General features: G+C 44.0%; 2 protein-coding genes across 2 annotated transcripts in view; one reads left to right on the top strand and one right to left on the bottom strand.

The window, feature by feature from the left end:
- Window positions 1-68: 68 nt before the first annotated feature.
- Window positions 69-2922, bottom strand: LOC112147725 (macrophage mannose receptor 1). Its single transcript, XM_024274296.2, has 6 exons — window positions 2786-2922; window positions 2106-2462; window positions 1298-1468; window positions 1053-1208; window positions 497-607; window positions 69-73 (listed from the first exon to the last, which is right to left on the bottom strand). Exons 1-6 carry the CDS (start codon window positions 2847-2849, stop codon window positions 69-71), a joined length of 864 nt encoding a protein of 287 aa, XP_024130064.1. The 5' UTR covers window positions 2850-2922.
- A 3405-nt stretch (window positions 2923-6327) lies between these two features.
- si:ch211-106h4.4 (MAM and LDL-receptor class A domain-containing protein 2) overlaps window positions 6328-16110 on the top strand; it is a 31161-nt gene continuing 21378 nt past the window's right edge. Inside the window, exons 1-16 of the mRNA XM_024274406.2 lie at window positions 6328-6467; window positions 6608-6736; window positions 8383-8511; window positions 8587-8689; window positions 8762-8930; window positions 9841-10054; window positions 10126-10257; window positions 10356-10480; window positions 11359-11596; window positions 11665-11933; window positions 12737-12827; window positions 12895-13035; window positions 13136-13273; window positions 14132-14265; window positions 14349-14520; window positions 14932-15051. Coding sequence (XP_024130174.1) covers window positions 6440-6467; window positions 6608-6736; window positions 8383-8511; window positions 8587-8689; window positions 8762-8930; window positions 9841-10054; window positions 10126-10257; window positions 10356-10480; window positions 11359-11596; window positions 11665-11933; window positions 12737-12827; window positions 12895-13035; window positions 13136-13273; window positions 14132-14265; window positions 14349-14520; window positions 14932-15051 — 2332 coding nt within the window. The 5' untranslated portion in view covers window positions 6328-6439. The remainder of the gene's footprint in view (window positions 6468-6607; window positions 6737-8382; window positions 8512-8586; window positions 8690-8761; window positions 8931-9840; window positions 10055-10125; window positions 10258-10355; window positions 10481-11358; window positions 11597-11664; window positions 11934-12736; window positions 12828-12894; window positions 13036-13135; window positions 13274-14131; window positions 14266-14348; window positions 14521-14931; window positions 15052-16110) is intronic.

A 16110-nucleotide genomic window follows, 5' to 3' on the forward strand; every position in this document is an offset into this window, starting at 1 on the left:
TTCTCCTCCCTGTTGCTGAGAGCTCTCTGTTTACACTCTCTCCCACTAGCTTACAGCCCCGCACATCTTCAACCTAACATAAGCGGAAAAACAAATATGTTGAGAAATATCGTTTCCATCCAGCCGTCCAGTTCTGATCCAGATTCCAGCTCAAACGAGGAATATAGAGACATTCATGGATCTGTTTGTCTACAAGTGGACACATCAGAATGGGGCGGAGCAAGGAGCTTGTGGCCCCGCCCAGTTGATTCCCTATTTCACACAATTTTTTAATATTTGTTCCTGATTCACAATTTAAATAAATGCTCAGAAATCCAAATATTAAGCTTCATTTTCTTTTTAAATGTCCTCCATCATCAGAAAAAAATGCCACAAGAAGATGTTAATAACAACAAAAACACAATTTTCATGGGTTTAAAAAGGAAGTCAGTGTGACTGTGTGTGTTTTGTGTTTTAGTTGTGAGTCGTTGAGTTGTGAAGAACAGTAGAAGCTCACCACTGTCCCATTTCAGGTACCGGAACGGCTTCCCATCGGTCCACTTCCAGCCATGTTCCGAGTCCAGAACCAGCCCGATCCACAGTTTGTTTCTGCCAGAACCCAGAAGGGCTGCAGGTTTGTGGGCAGAAAAGGAAAAGCGGAGAGTGAGCACTCTGTTCCTCTTTCTGTATTACTCAACAGTGAACACGACAAAAACACTCTGGAGACTTCTCTCTGGATTCTTCCATGTTTACCCTAAACATTATTTAATGGGGTCATTATGTTCTAGGTTTAGGTCTCTGGATCGGTAGCAGACTTTTTAGGACCCAATTAACATTTGAACAGCAGGTCTGAATGTCTGTAAAAGCTCTAGTGTTACAGTACAAAGAATAGAGAAGACCTGTTAAAGTCTTTTTGAAAGTTACAAGTTTTCATGCTGACAAATGTAGAGGACTGATGAACCCGTAGAGTTCATGGAGGCCGTTCTCCGTCTGGTGACTTCAGTCTTTGAACCAATCCAAATGCCAGTTTGTCCAGAGCTGAAACACATGCCTGGAGTCAGCGGGTCCCTCACCTGAAACCACGGCCTGCTGGACGGGGTCGGTGATGCTGAGCAGGGAGGAGGCCTGCTGTTTGCAGCTGGCGTCGGCCTGCGCCCAGGTCAGAGCCGCCTGCGGGTTGATCTGGTAGTAGGTTCCTGTCACCACGTCTTTGCTCCAGTGCTCTGTGGCTGCGCAGACGAACAGAACAGATCCAACATCCGTCCCAAAGCTGCACGCTAACACGCTAAACCAGTGGTGGTGTTTGGGTGACACTCACAGGAGCTGGGGCAGTACCCCCACTGCTCGTGCTCGAACTTGGTCTCCACCGCACACCAGCTGCGTTTGGTCTTGGCGTCAAACGTGGTGCACTCTCCGAACCAGCGGTCTTTGTACAGAAACGGGAACATGCAGATCTTTCCAAAAGCGTTTCCACCGATGCTGTACAGTTCTGGAGGACAGAGACGTTCGTTATAGGAGGTCCAACCCAAACTGGGGAAATGTTGCATCACACCTGGAGTCTGGAGACGTTCAGTTGGAATTTATTTGGTTTTCATTCACTACTATAAAGTGATCTATGAAGGCAGTTCTGTCAGGATCTCCAAATCTACATCAATAATCCAGGGATCTGGAAACCTCCCAGAAGTCTGTGAAAAATCTGTGAGCTTCAATGCTCACTAGAATGGTGAATATAGACCATGATGCATCGTGTTTGAATGATTTTTCTTTTGAAAACCCGTTTTTTTTAATGTTATCTACATTTTCATGATCTGTGGATTCATTAATATTCTCTGTAAAATGTTCATATTTATTAAGTTTTTATCTTAACAAATGCTTGGCATCATATTTGCTGTTTAAAAAAGATAAATAATAAGCATATCTGGATAGTCCCAAACTACAGTGTTTTCAGGAGCACTGGGGGGATTCAGACACAACTTGAATCTCCGTCCTGGTTGTCCCGTCTGACCACAGCATCTGCTTTGGTGCTGCAGCTGTCGGCCGTCAGCTTTTCCTCTTTGCTGCAGGAGTCTAAAGACTCAACTCTCCAGCAGCTGCAGAGCCGCTAACATTAGAGCCGCGCCTCCTACCTCTGTGCGTCCTGCTGCAGGCGCCGCTGGACGTGTCCGTGATGGTGATCTGGTTGTTGGGGCCGATGGTTTTGGACAGAGCGACGGTCCCGTCCGCTTTGACCTGCATGTAGAGCGGCTGGCCTATGAGGGCCAGCAGCGTCCCGTTCTTGCATTCCCAGCGTTGCAGGAACGTCTTCTCGTCGCAGTCGTACTGGTTCACCTCACTGCCCACGCTTTTACCCTGAGCCCCCAGGCATTTTTTGGTTGAGGTGACCATCAGCCGGTTGCCAGTGGTCCAGCGCAGGTCCAGGCAGCGGTTCAGTCGCCTCACCAGACACTGTCCGGTGGCCTTGTTGGTGAGGGAAAACGGGGAATCTGCAGACAAATACTCATGTTAGAATTAATATTTATTATTTTATTTTGTCTTTACTCTCTTAAGATCCGAGCTGACATCCGAGTTAAGAAGAATCAACTACTGCAGTGACATTGACTCAAAATGTGATCTCCACCCATGTGGAGGTCTAAAGATGTTAAACAAGTTTCCAAAAATTCACAAGTTTGTATTCTAACAATTACTAGAGTCAAACATTTTGCAGCCTTCAGTCTCTGACTCAGTTCAGATATTTAAAGAGTAGTAATGAGACATTCATAAATGCTAAAACTAACACACTCCATGACAAAAACCCATAAAGTTGCACCGTTTTCTGTGGCTGCTGCGATGAGGAGCACACAGGCGGCCAGAGCTATCCGCAGAGTCAGCATTCTTCAGACGGGCTCCAGACAACATCCACGCATTGCAAGCAGAGGACATGTGAGTGCAGACATGACAAGGAGGCAATCTTAATACCCAGCTGCCCCATGCCTCTGAGGGGGGGGCTTCATTGGAAAGCGCTGTGTCACCGATTGACACATCTCAGCTTCTCGTTACAGGAAGTCAGGTTGAAGTGATCCACGCTGCAGCTTCATTCATCAGAAGAAAACTTTCATGTTCTGATGTGACTTTAGGGTTTAGTGTTTGATGAACAAACTTTTCGGGTAGAAGTCAACACAGCAGAAGCTGAAATCTCATCTGTCAGTTCAACTGAAGCCAGCGTCTGATTGCTTAGTCAGCATTCACACTTCAGTGATTCTCCTGCTCCTTTCCGAATGTTTTTCAGCACGTAAAAACTCAATCACACTTTCAGAGATTTCAGCCATCTTGGTATCAAAACGTTCAGGACTTTACTGCTTGTACTTTTGGTATTCATAAACTTTACAGTTTTTGAAATATTGAGCAAAATATGCCCCATTGGAAATGAATGAGAAAATCTTCACATTTTAGTTTTAAGTAGATTAACAACAAGCCTATAAATATATTCACGGGATATATTTTCATCTTTTAGAGTATTTTTCAAAAAATGTTGAGTCTGTCGTGGTGAGTAGACTGATCCCAGAGCAGATCTGGATGAGATGGACAGCAGTGAAGGTTTATCAGCCTCACAACTACAAAACAACAAAGAGAAGCACACTGGTAGCGGAGGCAGGAACAACGAAAGCTTTTGCTCGGAACCAGGAAGGGGCCGAACTGAACGTGAATAAGCTGGGAGGTTGGAGGAGCCAGGGAGAGGCTTTAGTAGGTGCAGAAATTAAAGATGGGAAGAAGGTGTGCAAGGTCACCAGGTAGAGAAAGCCACGCCTCCTGCCCCACGCAGAAAAACATAAGCACAAAGCAACAGCACCAAAACCAACAAAGGAAAATAACACTGAACCATAACAGAGTTTAGCTAATATTTAGCTACATGCTAATGTTTTGACTAATTTAGTTTACTGAGGAATTTTATGCTATTTTGGAGTTTAGCTAGCATTTAAGCAACAGGCTAGCTTTTTTTGGCTAATTTATGATCAACTGAGTTTTTTTATGCTAATTTTGAGCATGTTGCTATAATAGAAACTAAACTTGAAATTACCCTATCAAAATTGCAGTAGATAACAAATTAGTCAAAAATGCTAACATGTTGCTAAAATATTAGCTAAACTCCAAATTCGCATTAAAAAACCTCAGTAGATCCCAAACTAGCTGGAAAACAGCTAGTGGATTGCTTAAATATTAGCTAAACTCAAAAATAGTCTAAAATTTCTCAGTAAACTAAATTAGTCACAAGTGTTAGCCTGTCGCTAAAATAGAAGTTAAATTCTAAATTACCCAAAAACACCCAGTAGATAACAAATTATCCAAAAATGTTAGCATGTTGCTGAAATATTAGCTAAACAAATGTTTTGACCAATTTAGTTTACTGAGAAATATTGGGCTATTTGGGAGTTTAAATAATATTTTGGCAATTGGAATCTACTGTAGTAAGGGTTTTGGGGCTAATTTAGAGGATCGAGGATTTTTAGGCAATTTTACTACATTTTTTTCATAAATTTAGGTCAACTTCAGCGCTCTTTCATAGTTCTTTAACAAAATTTACAGTTTTTTAGCAAATTTAACATTTTGCAAATAGCTTTTGGATTTTCAGCAAATCCCTTTAACAATTAAACTAAATTGTGTCACCATTTTAAGCAAAAAGCTTCGGCATCTTTAGCGACTACTTTCAGCAAAAAAGTATTCACACCAGCATTATCAGAGGTAATGCAACTCTGCTAGTTATAAATGTCTTCTGATTGATAGAAAATGTACAAATAATCTAAATTATAGTAGAATATTAAATTTTTTTTCCAAGTGCTAAAACACTTCGTGCCGTTCTCCAAACCAACTTCTCAACCGCTATAACTCTGATCTCAAAAACATGACTCCTTGGTCTAAACCTGGAACACAATGTGCAAAACTGATCCACTCTTTGTAAAACACACAAAACTCTCAGTTTCAAAACACACTCAGCATTCACTTCACAGAAGTTGGAAAAAGTTAAAACAAAGAGGCAAAACTCAAACTGCTCCAACACAACAGTCACCAGCAACACACAACTGGTTAAAACTGAAGACAGAGGAAGGCAAGTTAGACCAGAACCAGACCTGAACCCAAACCTGCACTAAGACCTGCACCATGGAAGACCTGCACATACATAGGAGATACAGTGTGAACAACAAATTCATCTTTTTTCATAATTCTTCATACACTTTTTGTGAGCTCTTGGTGTGTTGTATTTGCTGTGTGTTTGTTATTTTTGTTAATAGAATCTTCATTAGGAATTTAAGGTGAACTTTTGCCTCAAGAGTCAATTATTTCTTACATTGAGTCTGTATTTTTTAAAAAAAAAGTTGTTGATGCGAGAGTCAATTATTCTGAATATTTAGCTGACTTTTTGAACATTTTGTTTGGTATTTGGTGAAATTGATCTAATGTTGTTTTTGACCTTTATTTAACCAGGGATTTCCAATTGAGATTAAAAATCTCTTTTTCAAAGAAACTATTTTCAAACACATTTTCAGAAAATGTAGGAAAAACTGTAATATGACAAGTGACTACTTTGACTTAAAAAATCTAAATTCCTCTTTTGTGGGATGTGTTTCATTTGGACTTCTTTGAATCATCAGTTCTCTTTCAACAAACATAAAGACGTGTAGAAGAATCTCCTCTAATCATAAAGCTGATCATGAAAAGGACGGCATGTCCATCCTGGATGGACCAACGCAGCGTCCTGCATGTGGGCGGAGTCTCTCACAAGTCCGGCTCTTTCTTTAGATTTTTCATTGTATTCTGTAGTTTCACTTCCTCATTTTGGGTTTTCTCCTTGGCTGAAATTTAAAGCTTTGCGTCTGAGTTGCTTTGACTGTTTGAAGTTGAATCAGACCAAACCGCTGGTTCATCCGAAGAAAACCTCTCTCTCTGTGGAGGCCTGCAGAAACCCTGAGGCTGCTCTGTTATGCTTGACTCTTCTTCCTTTCTCCTTTATGGAAAATAAAACCTTTGAACTGAGTTTTAAAGACATGCGGTTGTTTTCATGAGTCACTTTTACGGCTCGACCTCCAGAGTTGCAGCTGTAAGCGTCTTCTGATAAAAGCGAGTTCATATTATCTTCCATGGATCGTATCTGCGATAAGGCTAACAGAGTTTTATTTGAATACTTTTGTTGGTGAATAAAATTGAAGTGCAGCAATTAATCCCTATTTTTAGTCTTAAATTTATGTCGAAATTCAAACGTTTTTCTTTGAGGAACTGTGAATCCTGTAATCGTCTTTCCCTCTGAACTTCTGCCTGACAGAGAAGAAGCTGAGCGTGCAGTTTTTATGATGGAGAAGTCAGCCAGTGCATGCTGGACTTTAAGCAGAAGATAAGACTTTAGCAGCCTTCACGGAGGCTGAATCCTTCACACACTGAGCTGCTCTCCTTCAGGACCGTCAGGGTTCAATGTGGCGGCGTCCGTCCAAACATGAAGCTGTCCCTTCTTCTCCTGAGCGGTGAGAGTCCAGACGGATCTCTTTAACCACGGGTTGTGTGCACCGATCAGAGGACATTGTTGTTCTGTGTAGCAGTGGATAAAGTTAAACATGAACACTGCTGCTACAGCATCAACCATCATCCTGATGTTCTCTTGCAGTGTGGCTGGGCTCCGCGTCCTCCTGCTCTGATGTGATGTTCACCTGCACGTCTGGAGAATGTCTCCAAGCGCAGCTCACCTGTGATTTTAAGGCAGACTGCCCAGACGGATCCGATGAAGATCTTTGTGGTGAGATTTCAGGTTTTCTTGTCGTCTGCTTCTGAGTTTAGTTCTTCAATGTGACTAAAATTCCTATTCTCGCATCGTTTCTGACATTTAAAATGATTTAATGGTTTTGTTATATTTGAAAGCATATAAAAACCTCTGTAAGTTGAGCGTGACGTTCCTGTCAGACCTGGAACGTTCTTTGCTTTTTCTCCAGGAGGAATAATCATTGATTATGAAATCACCTCTTACCTTATCTTCTGTCGTCTGCTGTGAACCTCCAGTTGTTTCCATTCCTTTAGTTGTTTAATGAAAATGAAAAAAAAGTATGAAAATATTGAAATATCAGTATATGTCGGGGGAGGGGCATCCGATGATAGCATTTATCGATCCATCCATCTTTTTTCATTCATCCCAGACCGGGTTTTGGGGCAGCAGTCTAAGTAAATGGCGTATACTTGCTTTTCTACCTTCCTTGAAGGCCCAAAGCGCTTCATAGTCACATTCACCCATTCGCACATTGATGCCAACCTTCCACCAGAGGTAATGTGGGGATCAGTGTCTTGCACAAGGACACTGCGACACATGGGCGGGCAAGGCGGCAATGGAACCCCCAATCTTCCAATCGGTAGTTGACCGCTGCCCCACAGCCACCTAAGGAAGGAGGCCCAGACTTCCCTCTCCCCAGTCGCTTCCTCCAGCTCCTGAGACCCGGTGGCGTTCCCAGGCCAGCATGTCCTGGATCTTCCCCTGGGGTCTCCACTCACTTCTCTCTCTCGTGAAGAAGACCCCAACATATTTAAACTCCTCCACCTGAGGCAGGAGACTCCACCCACCCAGAGAGGACAAACTACCTTTCTCAGATTTAGTGGTGCTGACCTTCATCCCAGCTGCTTCACACTCAGCTGCAAACCGCTCCAATATATGCTGGAGGTCCTATCTCCAAGAAGCCAACAGAACAACATAATCTGCAAAGAACAGAGATGAAATCCTGTGGTCCCCAAACCAGATCCCCTCCGGACCCGGCTGCACCTAGAAATTCAGTCCATAAAGACAATAAGATAAAGGGCAGCCCTGCTGGAGTCCAACATGAACCGCGAACGGGTCTGACTTACTGCCAGCTATGTGAACCAAGCTCCTGCTCCGGTCAGACAGAGACTGGACAGCCCTCAGGTAAGACTCCCCTTCATTAACCTGCCACCTTATCGTGGTGGAGGGTTGGAGTGCTCCAGTGATCTCAAGAGTTATGCTGTCAAAGGTCTGCCATGGCAGACAGGTCCAGAGTGACGAGCCAGACAAAGAGCGGTTTAGAACCCCTCATAAGAAGTAAGATCAAAGATCCAGTTACTTCTCCAGGATTGGCCCAATCAGGGCCCCACCCTGGAGCCAGGCCTGGAGTCGGGGCTCAAAGGCGAGCACCTGGTAGCCGGGGCTCCTCCCACGGGACCCGGTCGGGCTAAGTTCGAAGCAGCAAAATGGGATCACTCTCCAGTGGGCCTTCCACCTGCAGGAGAGCTCAAACAGGGGCGGTGCAATGTGGTTTGGGTGGCAGTCGAAGGCAGATGTCTCTGCAGCCTACATGGAGTTTCACTTTTAGGACAACATTTATCATTTTGACATAATAAACTCCGGACCTCACATGTTGAAGAACATCTGGATCCTGTCTTCAGGCTCTTGTGATTTTGAGAACAACTCTTGTGGATGGAAGAATGGAACCGACTCTACTTTTTACTGGAGGAGGGAGCTGGCGAACATCACCACCTTACCTGGAGAAGACCACACCTCAGGAGGCCCAATGGGTAACCATCCTCACTGACCTGATGATGCTTGTGGCGTGCTGAGGACATGGCGTGATTGGTGTCTGCTGGTCGCAGGGCTGGTCATGTACCTGGATGGTAAAGAGGGGAGTGGCCTCTTCCACCAGGCAGATCTGGAGTTGTGGGTGGACCATCCAGCTGCTCTGGGATGCCAGATGAGGTACAGACAGAAGCAGCAGCAGAAGTTGAGATGTTCTCTTCACTGTTTCTAAACACATTTCTTTGATTTCAGATTCTGGTTCTACGTTTATGACAACGATTCGTTTCCGCTGTCCACAGACCTGAAAGTAAAGATGGTGAGGGGCGCCACAGTGACAGATTTACTGACCATTAACAAGAAATACACAAGCAGTTGGGAGAACGCCACCGTCTTCATTGGAAACCAGCCAGGAGGGTACAAGGTCAGAGAGCAAAGGGCTGATGCAGCGTTTCTGTGGCAAAGTTAGCCTTCACGTTTCCAAAATCTTTCATTTCTGCTGCTTCTCCTCATCCTTCGTTTCTCAATGACTTCCTGTGTGTGAGCCGTCTCTGCTTGATGTGGGGATTGAAGATCGTTTTAGGAGAGTGTTCTGTGCAGTATGTGAAGTTACTAAAAGGTGCATCAGTCAATCATTAAAAGACAAGAATATCCAAAAAAGGAAGTTAAAACTTATTAAAACTTGAGTAATAATAAACTAAAAGAACCATAAGACCGCTATTTTAGTGTTCACATATTTTAGTGTTCACATATTTTAGTGTTCACATATTTTAATGTTCACGTATATTAGTGTTCACATACTGATATGTATCTCATGATGAGAGGCGGGGCCTACGCTGACCGCACGCCCTGGTTGAAACCTATCTCAAAACGGAACGACAAAACGCCAAATCCAAAGCAAATTTTGTCTGCAATATTCAGAATCCAATCCCCCAATTAGGCAGGAAACTTCCAAATCTGGCAACACAGCATCCAGCACAGTTTCAGCAGCTGCAGATTTTGCAGTTTGATAAAAGCTGTTTTTAGGACAATTAGTCCAGAATTTATGAGACCTGTGATGTCTGCCTGAAGATGTCGGTTCAAACAGGGGGTGACCTGGGGGATGACCTGGGGGTGACTGGGGGGTGACCTGGGGGTGACCTGTCTTTGCTCAGATGAGGCAGCAGAGCTGTGCAGGTTTTCCAGAGTGGCCAACCAATAGTTTTTAGGGAAGATCTATGCAGCTGTAAGGTGTTCATAGCAGTCTCTTTTCCACGTTTTTATCTTTTTAGTTTAGAGCATTTAAAAATAATTGTTATGATACATTTGTTATAATTGTCTCTATCTCTACACAGCTGCTGTTTTCCTACCGCCCATCATTCATGGAAACCAAGGAGGTCATGCTGGATGACATCACGTTTGAGAACTGCGGACAGGAAGACGTCCCGGGCGGGTCGGAGCACCTGACCTGCAACTTTGAGCGGGACACCTGCTCGTGGTACCACGACTACACGGCCAGTTTGTTGTGGGACAGGAACGATGGGAAGTATGAAGACGTGACTGGAAACGGTAAAACAGTTCTACAGAACCCGGTTACAGCAGCAGTTTGTTCTGCAACTCTTACACGTGTGTTTCTGAAGGCTACTTCATGCGGGTAAAAGCTGGATCCAACTCAGATGCATCATCGGTGGCCAGACTAATGAGCTTCCCTCAAGCCGGAGGTCAGACGATATGTGTGACCTTCTTCTACCTCATCTTTGGAAACAGCATCGGTGAGTTCTGCTCCGTCATCAGCCGCCCGCCGGACAGAATCCAGTCCAGATTAGTTTTTTGTGACGCTCATGTTTGGTTGATGCGTCCTTCACATCAGGTTCTCTGAAGTTTATCACGAAGCGTTCTGGTGAAGCAGAGACGGTCGTGTGGATGAGAAGTGGCACCCAAGGAAACAAATGGCGATTTGCAGACCTGACCTTCACCAGTGACAAACCGATACAGGTGTTCGGCTGTAACGTCTGCATGACTCTTAAAACCCTTTCATGCTGTAGGCGCTAATTCAAAGTCTCCCTCTGATGAAAATCCTGTTTTTGAGTTTGTAACATGTCAGATGTAATAAGAAATCATTTTACATTTCTGAGTATTTCTCCTTTTAAATCAACCAAACTGTCTTGGACAGACTCTGTTTGAATGAATGATCTTCTTTCCATCAACAGCTCTGCTGCACATGCACTAAACCCTCATCTGTTCCTAGTGTCTAGTTCAGGTTCTGGAGAAGAGAAGATGGTATCTTCACATTGACTGCAGTCAAATGAGCCGCCGTTCACATTTCTGTGGTCAAATCAGCATCACTGGATTTTTGGTGTGAGTTTCATCCAATACTTACGGTAGCAGGACTGAGAACGCTGGAAAATCTCCACCAGACTCCACGGAGCTTCTTGATGTGACCACGGAAATGTGAACGGCGGCTCATTTGACCGCAGTTGGAAAGGATTGTAAATCAATGAAAGAGCATTTTGATGTTAGCTTTGATTATTTTATCAAGAACTCTGAGAAACCAATGATTGAATGTATTGATCACAGTCAATAAACATTGGAGAATTAGCTAAAAGAGTCTTTGGTGAACTGGAAGGAGAAAGAATCAGGATTTTGGAGGAAGTTCTGTCCATTTAGTGTCATCGTGTACAGAAAAAACATTGAAGAATATCCACTCATCTTCTTAACTTCTGTCGGGTGAAGCCGGGGTACACCCTGGACAGACTAATATATTTTATATAATTGGGACTAAAGTTCGGCTGAAGGGGTTTTCTGAACAATCTTGTTTCCCCTCAGGAGTCAGGAACTGCTGCTTAACTTTTTCCTCCGGATCTTTCCTCCAGTTCATCATTGAGGCCGTGGTGGGAGGACAGCAGGGGAGCATCGCCATCGATGACATCGAGGTGTCTGCCAGTGTGAACGGCTCCTGTCCTCCTGAGAGGGAGTGCAGCTTCCAGGGTTCCCTCTGTGGGCTGACGCCCCGACCGTCTGCAGACTTCCACTGGAACCGGATCACCGGAGCTTCCCAGCCGGCCAACTCCTCCGGCCCCGCAGAAGATCACACACTCGGGACAAAGCAAGGTTTGAACCGAGACCGAAAACCTCCAGCGGATGCAACCGCATTCAGATCACTGAAGCCTTCTCTGCAGGTTACTACCTGAGTGCTGAGCTGTGGAGGCACCCTGAGGGATCCACAGGGGCCATGATGACTGCAGTGATGGAGCCCACCCCCTCTGATGGGGAGTGTCTGATGTTCTGGTATTACATGGACGGGGCAGACGGGGGAGAACTCAGTGTTCTCCTTCAGACTGCAGACAGTCACGAGAACGCCACCAGACTGTGGAGCAAACGAGGGGATCAGGGGAGGCACTGGAGGCACGGGAGAGTGACGCTGTTCAGCCCCCACACGCAGTACCAGGTAAACCGGGGGGTCCAAACTGTCTGTAAAGAGCGGTGAGGGGGAAACACGTGACGGCCAACCAACATTCTTCAACTATTTTAAGCCTTTAACACCTGAGGCGTCACCACTGAGGCTTAAACACCTTTAACATATAGTAACTTTTCAACCGTTAACACGATAATTCTACTGGAATTATCGTGTTTTCTAATAATTATTTTTAGAAAAGTTAAAAATGTCGTTCATCTGTTGCACTTCATACAAAAACATTAATACCACAACCTGGGTCTGATTTTTGTGATGATCATAGTTTTTTTTCTTTAAAAATCTGACCAAAATGAATATTTTTTTGGTTATTTTACTGTCATATCTCATTGTTAACAGGCCTTTCCGATAGGGGTTGCTTTTTATGTATCTTGGACAAAAGTAACAGGTTAGCATAGCATCTCTAGCATTATAACTCACTGGTTGAGTCCCAGTTAGCTTGTTGCAGTTAGCATGTTTGGTAGCGTAAAACAGCCACAGACTATTAGCATTTAGACTGACTCTGTTGTTTTATATTACACAGAAAAAATATGAATTTCCATCTGGTAGCGATGGCGCTTTCTGTTACTGTGTAGCCTCAGGCTTACGGAACTCAAACATGTCAAAAACCTGAACGTGGGCCGCATTTGGCCCTCGGGTCACATTTGGCCCTCTGATGGGGAGTGTCTGATGTTCTGGCATTTGGCCCTCAGGCCGGACTCTGGAGATTGTTGGGCAGAACAAGAAACCACTTTCTCCCAAAAGTGTCGCCGCACGCTTTAACATGGTTTGTTTGGCAGGTCATTTTTGAGGCGAAAGCGGGCGGTGGACCCCAAAGAGACGTGTCCATCGATGACCTCACCGTCATGAACGGCGCCTGCCCCCCAGCTGGTAAGAGCCAACGTCCTGCTGGAAGCTCAGCGTCTGTCCGCTCACTGTGCATCTGCTGCTCCTCCAGGTTTCTGTAACTTTGAGATGGACTTCTGTGGTTGGGTCAACAATCCCCCCCCAGACTCCGGGGTGGAGTGGGACTGGTTCTCGGGTGAGAGTGAAGGTCTCTTCGCACCGAGTCAAGATCACTCCACGGGCTCCTCTTTAGGTGAGACCAGCCAGCCAGCCACCAAACACAAACTACTGAAGTCTACAAGCTAATGCGCCGCTTTGACTGTAGAGTTGAATGAGATCTTTCACCTCCACAGGTCACTTTGCCATATTCTCCAGTCAGGATGATTTTCATAGTGGAAAAGTCGCCCAACTGGAGAGTGAGACTATGGACGCTGTAGAGCGAGCCTGCCTGGAGATCTGGCACTTTGCCGAAGGTTTTGGGGCCCAACAAAGTGAGTAACGTTTGTCTTCATAAAACACACGATTGGAAATATTCATTTTAAATTTATTCAAATTTTGTATTTACTGAATATTAAACAGTAATATGATGTTATATGTCAGAGTAACGAATATTTATCAGTCAGGATTGGTTCAACGTTGCCAGGTGGTGTAGTGGTTGGCACGTCACCTCACAGTGAGCAGGTGCTGGTTTGAATCCCAGCTCGGTTCTTTCTGTGTTCGTGTTCTCTTTGAACATGCGTGTGATTTCCTCCAACAGTCCAAACATCTATCACAGGTTCACTGGGGATTCTAGATCGCCCCTCGGTGTACATTTGTGTTACCCTCCGGCAGACTGGAGACCTGCTCATGGGATAGGCTCCAGCAACCCCCCAAAGGGATTAAGTGGATGGTTAAAATAAATCATCTGGGAAGTTAAAATATTTTTGGTAACACTTTAGATGAAATGCTGGAAAACTCCCAATAAGATGTTGACAAAGATATTTTATACATTTGTTAAGCTTTTAAATAGTTTATTAAAATGGCCTTTATAGACAATGGCCTCACATAGATGTAAATGAATCTTACTACGTATATTAATGAACCTAATGTGGCTTACTAATGTCTTACTAACACTTTATAAGCACATTAATAAAGCTTGTTAAGAAATTTTTTAGTGCTGTTACTGGATGGACCTGAAATGACAAATGTATTTTAAAGGAACAAACACTTTTTCTACTCATGAAATCCAGTTTAAAGTTCTGTTCTGTTTACGGCTGACCTCACAAAGTCTAAAAAAATTCAACTTTAGACTATTCGCTGACATGTTTGTGTTTATTTATGTTTGTGTTTATTGTTGTTGTTGTGTTTAGAACCATCCGACATCACGCTGACGGTCTTTCTCAGTGTCGGCGGCGAGCTGCGTCCGCTGTTGAACACCAGTGGTTTTGGAAACAACTCGTGGATCCCAGACCGAGTGGACTACAGCGCATCAGGCCCCCACCAGGCAGAGCATTCAATATTTCTATAAGACACTTTTTCAAAATCATGTTTTCCCTGAAGATGACAAGCAACAACTTTTCCTTCCAGATTATTTTACAAGCCAACTGTCCGGAGTCAGAAGTTGGAAGTTTTTCCGTGGATGACGTCCACATCATCAGGGGCAGGTCATGTGATGAAACCGGCCTGACCACCACACTAACACCCCCCACCACGACCCCCGCTGGGCCCTCCTCTGACATGGACTGCACCTTTGAAGAAGGTTAACCTGGAGAAAATAAAGTTTGGGTGGAAATGATCAAATAACTTTTTTGCCTAAAAAACATGATAAATTAAAGCTCCAAGCGGCGTCGTATGGCCTCGCAGTCGCTACCCGCTGCCCTTCTTTTGTGCATTTCAAAATACATTTTTTAGCTTCATAAGTGATTTTTAGCCCATTAGTTTTTTTTTTTTAATGCTCGCCATGATGTCATCAGTAGGAGGGGCTCATTTACTATGCAGAAATTCATTTCCAGTTTTCCCTGGGTGTGTGCACATTTAGTTGAGTTTTTGTTTTTGTCATCATGAAAGCAGCATGGTCTAGTAGTCGGGGACTGCTGCCGCGGGCCATAATCCAGTGATTCTTTGTTCCTGGTGGTCTGGTTTGTCATCAGCGTTCCTCTGCTGACTGCAGGCTGGTGCCGCTGGATCCAGGAGGTCGGAGATGATGCAGACTGGGCTCGTCATACGGGTCTTCAGGTGGACGATCCCTGGAACGGTCCTCGATTTGATCACACCGTTGGGAATAATCAAGGTATTGATCGCTTACATTTCTGTGAAACATACATTTTAAAATGTCTATTTCTGCTTCTGTTGATGTACGTTTGTCGACTGAAAAGTTGATAAGTTTTACTGGAGTTATTTATCTTTTTAAAGTCCCACTTTGATGTTTTTGGATTTCTTGTGCCATAGATAAAGAAAATTCAGATTCAAACTTGATATTCTGAATATTTCTTTATCCGAATGAATCAGGAGCAGACGAAAGTTTGAAAATATTGTATTTGTGACAAAGAAAATATACTGGGCGGGGCCACAAGCTCCCTGCTCCGCCCAAATAGATCCATGAACGTCTTTGATTTCCTCGTCTGAACTGGAATCTGGATCAGAACATCTGGATAGAAACGAGATTGCTGCTGTTTTTGTGACACCGCTAATGTTAGGTTGGGGGTGAGAGGGCTGTAAGCTAGTGGGAGAGTGTAAATAGAGGGATGATGGGAAGGGGGTGGGGTTACGGCGCCAACAGTCCCGCCCACAACTCAGGGGGGAGGTTATTAACTCCTGCTGCTTTGCAGAAACTATGTCCTAGAAAATGACACAATTTTTTAATTTTTGCTAAATTTGTCATCATAATATAAAGACCTCTGGGACTATTTTAAAGCAGATCAAAGATGATCGGAGTGGGACTTTAATATTGTTGTTTTGTGAATGAATTAAATGTGGTTAAAGATCAGAATTAAGACTTACCTAAAAAATTGTTAGCCCAAAGATGGCTGCCACCTCATGACCTCAGCACCAGGAAATGGTTGGCATACCTCCATGACATTGTTCTGATGGAATTATCCACTGCCAGGATAAACAGAGCAAGATCTTCGACTTTGGACATGTGGTCAGAGGCAGTGGTGCAGTTGAGAATCAGAATTCACGGAAGGTGAACGTAGAGGAACTTTACTCCACCCAATGATTATGCATTGTCATTTACTTATTGCATCTGTTTATTTGGTAACATTTCACAAACCCCCTTTTTACCATAGTACCATAGTTATCAATACATGAGTGTATATGTGTATGTATTTTTTTTTTTTTTTTTTTTTTT

Source organism: Oryzias melastigma, linkage group LG17, assembly GCF_002922805.2.
Source record: "Oryzias melastigma strain HK-1 linkage group LG17, ASM292280v2, whole genome shotgun sequence".
In the NCBI taxonomy this organism is placed as follows: Eukaryota; Metazoa; Chordata; class Actinopteri; order Beloniformes; family Adrianichthyidae; genus Oryzias; species Oryzias melastigma.